This window comes from Megalobrama amblycephala, linkage group LG9, assembly GCF_018812025.1.
Source record: "Megalobrama amblycephala isolate DHTTF-2021 linkage group LG9, ASM1881202v1, whole genome shotgun sequence".
In the NCBI taxonomy this organism is placed as follows: Eukaryota; Metazoa; Chordata; class Actinopteri; order Cypriniformes; family Xenocyprididae; genus Megalobrama; species Megalobrama amblycephala.
In genome coordinates this window covers 42,183,326-42,193,203 of record NC_063052.1, presented here as the reverse complement: position 1 = coordinate 42,193,203, position 9,878 = coordinate 42,183,326, and the positions used below count along the sequence as shown (strand labels likewise).

General features: G+C 34.6%; 1 protein-coding gene across 1 annotated transcript; it reads left to right on the top strand.

Moving 5' to 3' along the window:
* The first annotated feature begins 2,160 nt into the window (after positions 1-2,160).
* Positions 2,161-8,151, top strand: LOC125275979. The gene is made up of 7 exons (XM_048203354.1): positions 2,161-2,417; positions 2,507-2,602; positions 3,032-3,081; positions 3,167-3,268; positions 3,546-3,624; positions 4,036-4,088; positions 6,895-8,151. Exons 1-7 carry the CDS (start codon positions 2,217-2,219, stop codon positions 7,328-7,330), a joined length of 1,017 nt encoding a protein of 338 aa, XP_048059311.1. The 5' UTR covers positions 2,161-2,216; the 3' UTR covers positions 7,331-8,151.
* The last annotated feature ends 1,727 nt before the right edge of the window (positions 8,152-9,878 follow it).

Below are 9,878 nucleotides of genomic sequence, written 5' to 3'. Positions count from 1 at the left end.
TAAAGTTAATGAGATAATTAAGTGATTAATTGAGTGATGATTGAGCATTATTGAAGACACCTGATGATAACAAGCAGAATCACCAAAGGAGAAAATCACAATTTTTAAGATACCATCGTGGAGATGAGGGTTTGTTTTAGTTGGGCTCTTGACCCTTGACTTTTTAAAATAAAATTTTGTTTGGGCTGTTTTAACTGAGTTATAACATCCTGACAAACAAATGGAAAAAATGATTTGGTGATGTTGGTTATGTTTTCACATAATCATTATTTGGTCTGAATCATGAACTCATTTAGAGCCAATCTCTGAGTTAGATTTACATTATTGATTACAGCAGCACTGTGATTCTACAGCACAAGATCAGCTTTATCAATATAACATGAAGGATTTCACAAACAGTTGTTCTGAGCAAAAAAAAAGGAATATTTCTCTTAGGCACACACAGACATCAAGAATCAGCCTGTGAATCTCAACAGTGGTGGCCATCATAAAGCATGTTGCAGTGCATTCTGGGAGCCACCAATCAAAATTCATCCATGGCTCCCATCATGCATTGCTGCATGAATAAATTATGAGCTGAATTGTCTTAGTAATTTCCTTTCCTTTGTCACCGTCATTGAGATTCACAGGCTGATTCTTGATGTCTGTGTGTGCCTAAAAGAAGGATTTTTTTTTTTTTGCTCAGAACAACTGTTTGTGAAATCCTTCAGATTATATTGATAAAGCTGATCTTGTGCTGTAGAATCACAGTTCTGCTGTAATCAATAATGTGAATCTAACTCAGAGATTGGGCTCTAAATGAGTTCAGTGATTCAGATCAAGCAATGATTATGTGAAAACATAACCAACACCACCTGACCATTTTTTCCACTTGTTTGTCTGGCTGTTATAACTCAGTTAAAACAGCCCAAACAAAATTTTATTTTAAAAAGTCAAGGGTCAAGAGCCCAACTAAAGCAAACCCTCATCTCCACGATGGTGGCTTAAAAATTGTGATTTTCTCCTTTGGTGATTCTGCTTGTTATCATCAGGTGTCTTCAATAATGCTCAATCATCACTCAATTAATCACTTAATTATCTCATTAACTTTAACACTCTTGAGTATGGTCTCACATGTACTCCCTGGAGAGTTAATTTAACACTGCAGTTTTTGCTGTGTAGTATTAAAATAGTAAACTACTAGTATACTAGTATAAGTTCACTTTTAGTACAGACGCAGTACAAATGAGAAACGTAGCTGTGAACTAGTTAAAGTTTACTACTGTTACACTTATAGTACACTTAAACATATACTTCAATTGGGCCAATTTAGTCCCAAGCGGTATTAAAATAGTACACTTACAAGTTTACTACTAGTACATTGATATTATACTTACTACATAAAGTATACTTGAACATTACTTTAGTATACTTGATCAAATGAACTTGAAGTATACTAGTTTTTCGTAAGGGAAGGCAAGAGCCTGACTCTCACATCAGTCTGTCTTTTGTTTGTTCTCCAGCGTGTTTTCACAGCAAGAGATCTTGTTACTGAGTGACCAGACTTTAGAATAAAACAGGTCAATAAAATCCCACAGATTCTTTCATCATCATTGAAACATGTTTAGATGAATGGGAGTGTCAGAGTTTCATTTGATAGGAAACAGAGACACTTTATACCTGCGATGTACTGAGAAACACAATAAAACTGATTCAGATTTACTGATGGAGAATCACTTTAAGAAATGTTTAGTCAAAGTTAAAAAAAATAAATAAATGTTTTAAAAGAAAGAAAAGTTTATTTGTTAATCAGTGATTCAGCAAACGAACAGAGGAACAGTTTATCTATTGTGTGTGAGATTACATGTTCGTAGCTTCACTACATGTTTTTACATCTTTAAAAGAGAGATCCAGTATCATTTCTTCATATTTCATAGTAATCAGACAACACTTTTTATTTATGGTCTGATTTGAAATGGACAAACAGAAATCAGTTTTTGTGAATGCATGTGTTCAAATCATTTGCTGATCATTTTTCAACAAATAAGACCTCATTTAACTATTATTTTATCAGCACACGCGAATCAGATGGTGTCGTGTGTAAGTTTCACTTTATAGGAAACAGAAACACAAATACTGAAGCACTGTAACGTGTCATGATTCATATCGTCATAACCTGAAGGGTTCGGCCTAATCAGGCTATAAAAGAGCGATCATTTACCAGCTTCTCACTTTACATGAAACGCCAAACCGACTTCTTTAAGAAAAGAGAATTGTATTACGAAAGAAGGTCCTGGGGCAGGAGTTCATCTGACAGACAGGTCCATTGGTGGAGAGACGAGACTGTAGGCCGGCATACAGAGCCTCTTCATCAAAGAGAAAGTAGTGTCTTGCTGGCTCCTGCCCCGGGAACTGCTATAAAAAATAGGCTGATTCCGGTGAGTTATTCTGCTTTGTACAGTTGATGTTTAAACAGCATTCTTTTGGTTTTCTGCTAATTTCTCTTTTTTCCTTGTTTCCATTATAGATGAACAAACACCCCGCTATGAATGACGATTCTATAGTAATGGACTCTGCGGTTCCATCCGTTGAGAGAAACCATGCTTCTTTACTAAGAGCTGTGGTGAGATACAACTAAGAATTACTCTTGATCTCAATGTAGAATCAAAGTCCAAACTGTGCGTCGCACCGGGTGAATGATAAGACCCATAGTCTTCAGTCATTTCTCTTCTCCAGTAAATGTATCTTGATTTAAGAATGTTTAGATGTTTGTTAAACACTGAGGAAGAACATCATACATCTAAACTTAAATAAACTGCAAACTAAACTAAACATAAGTTCAGTATACTAAATGAAGCAAGGGTGTAGGGGTACATTTAAGCTATTTTAAGGCATGAAAAAATGTTTAAATCTGTCATTTTCATGACTAAAGATGGGATTTAAGGGATAAAATTATTGACATCAGTTTGAATATCATTTTACTGTGTTTGAGGATTATATAAGGTTAAAATCATACTGTACCATTGGCTCTGATTTCTCTCTTCTATTATAGATGAGAAGAAAGAGAGTCAAGATGAACAGAAAGCGCTTTAAGGCCAGAAGGTAAAAAACAACAACGTGTAATATATGTATGTAAAACACACATCAGAGTAAAACACACATTTGATTTAATTTTCTTCCAAACTAGATTTCTGAAAACAGTGCCTGTCCACACATCCACTGTTCACTCGGACCTGGAAATGAGTCCGATGTCTGACGAAATCATGAGCGACACACAGCTGATTCTGAGGTAACTTGATCTAATATTTACTGTTGTAGATTGATGTAGCTGATGAGAATAGATCGAGAACAATGTTTTCAGTTTTTCTCTAGGCAGGTGTTTCATTAACTGTAGAATAAGTAAAACATACTGCTTTAGCCAAATTATTTGCATCATCAATGGAATAAACCATGGGAGTAGTGATAAAGCTAACTTTCCTTACGACAAGCATTTAGCCCTACATGAGATTCTGTCCTTCAGTGCTTCAGTTACAGTGAATCTGTGTTCATTCGTTTGGTTTTTCCAGGGCCATTGAGGTGATTCCTGGGGCATTCATCCGTCGATCAGGCCGCCGTTGGAGAAAAACTACAGCTTTTTCATCTGAGGTGAGCTTCTGCTCCGAGTCATTCATTCTTTTGTCATGTGACAGACGCACGGGCTAGTACAGGAAACAGAGTTTATCTTTGATCTGATGTCATCGTCCATCGCGATGTTTCACCAATTCATTATACATCACCCCAACCCTAATGGAAATGTTAGCAAAACGTTCTTAGAACATATTTTTGTTAGCTGAGGAAATGTCATGGGTTTGCGTTCAAAAGCGCTGTCTTTGCATAAAGCAGATGCTGGTCAGGGTTGTAAAATCAGACACTTAAATAGCTTTATTTTATCTTCATGGCTGCTAAAATAAAATAAAAATATGGTAAGTTATTGTGCTCTGATTGAGTTAGTGTGGATTACAGTGCTTATTGTTTTCTGCTAATTTCTCTTTCTCTGATTCCTGGTTTCCATTATAGAGTTCTTCTCCAGAAAACTCTGACCTCGTACTGACTTCTGACCAGATTTCTCCGTGAGTACATTTAAACAGATGTGAACTTTCACTGCTTTATATGCTGCTTCATCATGTGCTGTTACTGTTACTATTTTGTTTTAAAGCAATGATGTTAGTTCACCCAAAAAATGAAAATTCTGTCATTAATTACTCGCCCTCACTTAACAAGTGATCGAGTCTCTTCAGCAAATGTGAACTAAACCGCTCCATTAATATGGATTCGTTTTATGATCTCTTTATGAACTTTTTGAAGTGTCACAGTGTCAGGTGTGCAGCTGTCCATGGAGGGACAGAAATCTCTCAGATTTCATCAAAAATATCTTCATTTGTGTTCTGAAGATGAATTAAAGTCTTACAGGAACGGCATGAGGGAGAGTAAATAATGACAGAAATTTCATTTTTGGCAGAACTAACCCTTTAAGCGAGTTTTGCTGGATCAGCAAAACAGATTTACTTGAGCATAACTGTCAAAAGAAATATGAAATATAGGCTACAGAAACAGTACAATTGATTGGAAGCACTTAGACACTATGGGCCCTATAATACACCCGGCGCAATGCGACGCAAGGCGCAGCGCAAGTGTGTTTGCTAGTTTGCGTCCGGCGCCGTTCGCGTTTTCCCGTTCAGCGCCACGTCCTTAAATTAGTAAATGCATTTGCGCCAGTTAGTGTGCCCATGGGGTACTAAAAAAGAGGTGTGTTCAGGCGCATTGCCGGCGCATTGCTATTTTAAGGAGCTGAAAATAGACTGCGCCATAGACCAACTCAAACCTGGTCTAAAGTCTAAAGTCAATGGCGCAATATTTTTTTGTTAGAGCGCGTTGGTAGAAACTGCGCCTCTGGGCGCGTCCACAGTGCGCGTTGACTTTGCTTATTACACACAGGGATGCGCATCACACAAACATGCCAAATATTAAAAACAAAAGGATTACAGTGTAAAAGAATATTATTGTGTAGGCTGCATAAATATAAAAATGTAATGATGAATAGTCATTGCGTGTATTAGAATGAGGCTACCTATTTTCAATTCAGCCTATTACTACTTATAATGATGGCTAATTAATTGAACAATCGTGGCAATACACACACATATATATTAACACACATATATATTAACTGGCTCATCGCGTGTACGCCATGTAAATAGCAATCCGCCATTGCGCGAGCGCATCTCGCTCTTAAAGGGAATGGGAGATGACACTCTGATTGGTTTATTGAACGTTACGCCCATTACTCATTAAGAGAATAGGGACAACCCATTTCAAAAATGCGCCCAGGCGCACGGACCGTTTTTCCGTCGTTAAAATAGCAAAAGTGGATTTGGACACACCCTGAGTGCACCTGCGCCGTGCGCTTTACACTTTGCGTTTAGATTGTTAAAATAGGGCCCTATGTGTGTGTGTGTGTGTGTGTGTGTGTGTGTGAGAGAGAGAGAGAGAGAGAGAGAGAGAGAGTAAAAGGACTTAGTTAGTGTTAAATTAACTCTGCAGTGTTAAATTAACTCTCCTGGGAGTACATGTGAGACCATACTCAAGAGTGTTAAAGTGTTAAAATAAGAGTGTTAAAAGAACACTGAAGCGGTGTTAAAGTTCATTCTCAGTTCAAGTTGATTCTTGATGTCTGTGTGTGCCTAAGAGAAAGATTTTTTTTTTTTACTCAGAACAACTGTTTGTGAAATCCTTCAGATTATATTGATAAAGCTGATCTTGTGCTGTAGAATCACAGTGCTGCTGTAATCAATAATGTAAATCTAACTCAGAGATTGGGCTCTAAAAGAGTTCAGTGATTCAAATCAAATAATGATTATGTGAAAACATAACCAACACCTGATCATTTTTTCTCTTTGTTTGTCTGGATGTTATAACTCAGTTAAAACAGCCCAAACAAAATTTTATTTTAAAAAGTCAAGGGACAAGAGCCCAACTAAAACAAACCCTCATCTCCACGATGGTGGCTTAAAAATTGTGATTTTCTCCTTTGGTGATTCTGCTTGTTATCATCAGGTGTCTTCAATAATGCTCAATCATTACTCAATTAATCACTTAATTATCTAATTAACTTTAACACTTTTCAGTGTTCTTTTAACACTTTTATTTTAACACTTTAACACTCTTGAGTATGGTCTCACATGTACTCCCAGGAGAGTTAATTTAACACTGCAGTTTTTGCTGTGTACTAATCCTAAAGACCTTGATTAGCTGGTTCAGGTGTGTTTGATTAGGGTTGGAGCTAAACTCTGCTGGACACTGGCCCTCCAGGACCGGAGTTGTCCATCCCTGCTATAGGTCATTTTTCAACCAGCTTATTACGACCTATATTTACGGTTTAAAGTCATGCGCCCTCTAGCTGGTGTAAAAATAATGACAGTGTTATGAAATGACGTATAACTGTCATTACCAATCAAAAATGCGTGTTCATTTAAATGCAATGTGTGGACTTTTTACATGGTCCCTTACCCACCATTTGTCCTATTTCCATTTAGCAAAACTCATTTTTTTATTAACGGCTACAGCCACCCCACCCCTAACCTACCCTCAGTGATTTATAGTGCATCCCACGATTGCATGATCACATGATTACATATTGTTACTGCAATGCTCTGCCAATTGAGCTACACGAAACCCGAAATGTGACGCAGATAAAAGGGAAGAATGCTTTAAAATGAGAGTGTCCTGTTGTCGATAGGGGTGCAACTTTAAAAAAAACGCTCCTATGGGTCGTATTTCAGGGAAGAGACAAACCACATATATAGGTGTATTGGTTGGAGGAACATGTTGATATATTCTGCTGTTATAATGTGTATTCAATTTCTGATCTTTTCATAGACATCTGTCAGGAATTGAACAGGAGAAGATGGATCAAGGCTGTGAAGATTCTGTTTGCAAATGCAAAATCTTGAGTAATAAACTCAAATCCTTGAAATATCTAATTAATCAAATTACAAATGCTAATTATTGTAAAGAGAAATTTTATCTTGAAGAAAAATATAATCACATTTTTAATAGGTTTTTAAAAAAAATTCTTAAAGTTGATGTTGATAAATCAAATCAGTTTGCTTTTGTGATTTTTATAAAAAAAGATGGCTCATATGATAAGGATGTTTGGGACAACAAATCTAATACCACTGAAAAATGTCCAGAAGTCTATAAGCCAAAAGGTACAAATAAACATAGTGAAGATGATATATTTGATTTACTAAAAGAAATTCTTAGTAAAAGTGATTGTCCGTATAAAGAAGCACTTGATATTTTCTTTAAATAGTCCCTGTTTAGCAAGACCCAACAATACGTCCTGCATGGATCAAGCCATTGATATCTCGCAGAAGAAACTACATGAAAAGCATGGAATGAAAACGATTATTGGCTTTTATAAGCCCTGGGGCATTTAATGGCTCATATGAAAAGATTTTACCTTATAAACTTCTTAAAGTTTGCACTTATACTTTTGAGTCCCAAACATTTGAAAGCAATGCTATAAGTGTCTCCAGCAAAAAAACAGAAAATAAAAGAGAAGTTGATATGGAATTAGTAGACCCGATTTACAACAAAGTAATTCCAGATGCACAAAATGAACCATTCTTTATGGACGATAGTATAAACAGACCAAAATGTCATCTTCATCCATTTTTTAAGAAAATATTCAACCCTAAAAACAAAGAAAAACTTAAAGGCATAGTATTTAATTTATTTAGACATGAAAAAAATCTACATAAAACTTTCGATGATTTCAAAAAACATGGTTTAGAAATGTTTGAGAAATGTATGGAAGAAATATTGGCTCTTTTAATTGATGATGATTATGATGATTCATATTTATCTGATCCTTTAAGTCATGATGATTATGATGCAGATTTATATGAAGAAATCTTCAGATATCTGCAGAATGTTTATTTTCCCTTGGTGGGCTGAAAAAGTGGAATGTGCCTCCAGTAAGTTTTTAAATGAGGAAACCAGTTGTTTTCTACAAGAAAGTGCTGTTTGTCATTCCCTTTCAGACATAAAAGACATTGAACATTATTTTGTTATTGGTTATATCAAAAAATCTGATGTGAACATATAAATAAATGTGCAAATTTGACTCTATGATTGTTGTTGTGCAGTATTTTTTATTTATTATGACTGTTAGAATAATGAACATGTTTTGTTAGAGATTAACAACATGGAAACATGATGCAGTAAGAGCTGGAAAACTCTGAAAAGATCATCATTTTACTTATTTTGTCTTCTCATGTAAGCATCTTCTGTAGGTTTTGAATTACAGTATTAAATGAAAAACTGGTATTTAAACAAAATAAGAAAAAAAAAACAAAATTACACATCATTTTCAAAATATTTTCTTTACAACATGATTTTCCTCTTTTACAGATATTCTGTCCTGTGGTTCATATTTAGGGTCCAATTCTCACTATTAACTATTAACTATGACGTTTGCCTCAATAAACTCACAATTACTGCTTATTAGTTAGTAAGGTTGTTAAGTTTAGGATTATGCACTGTTAAAAAAAAACTGTCAAATTTACGGTAAAATACTGGCAGCTGTGGTTGCCAGGAATATACCGTGAAAAAAATGTGGAATCTGTAAAAGACGGTATACTGGTTTTGTAACCCTAAATTTTACAGTAGACAACGTATTTTTTTTTACCAAAATCATGGTAGAAAAAAACAAATAGATTTGTCAATTATACAGTAATTTTATGTAAAAAATGCAACTTTCCATAGCTTTTTACGGATATTTGCAGTAAAAAAAAAAGTTATAATATAATAATATATACAGTAATTTGTTGTTAATTTAACAGTAATACACTGTAAAAAAAATCCCAGTAAAATTTACGGTAAAAAAACGGCAGCTGTGGTTGCCAGAACTTTACTGTAAAAAAATACAGTTGCAACATAAAAAAAAAAACTGTTAAATTTATGGTAAAATAAGGTATTTCACTTACTGATATAATGTTAATTTACTAACCTAATGAAGTACTAATATCTGTTTTGTACCTTTATAATACACTGACAGTCACCAATCACAGTGGTGATGAGAGTCACATGATAAATCAAAGTTCATCACAAGCAGCTTTTCCACAAGCTGAGAAGGACAACACTAACATATAGAAGGTGCACACAGTGTCATTCACACACACACTAAACACCATCATGGTAACATGCATGAAATTTTAAAAATGCAATAAACATTAATTTAACAACATTAGATGTAACATAAAACCCTAATGTACATAACTGATTAGAAAAAAATGAGAAAAAAAAGAAGAAACAGAGTTATTTCAACGAAAATATATCAAATGTGAAGTGTCACGCAGGGAATTGTGGGAATGTTAATTTATGGTTTTTCACTGTAAATTTTACAATGAATTGTTATTTTTCACTTCCAAAAACTGTGAATTTAATGGTATTTTACCATAAAATTACATTAAATGTACCATTAGATTTATCACAGTTATTCACCGTATATAGTACGGAAACTTTCTGTAAACCAATTAATAGTTTTTCACCGCAGCATTTTTACAGTCTTTTACTGTTAAAAACACGGTCATTTTTTAATAGACCCTATTATGGTAAATAACTGTAAAAATAACAGAAATATGTTAAACCTTATTAAAACCTTTGACAGTAAAAAACACAGTGAAATTGTATAACAAATTACAGCATTTTATTTTGACCAGATACATTTTACGGTAAATTCCTGCACTGTAAAAAAAGTCAGTAAAATATACAGCAAAACACCGTCAAATTCCAACGGTAATGGAGCGTAAAACCAAAAACGTCCTTTTACTGTATTAAATAGATTGAATAACCGT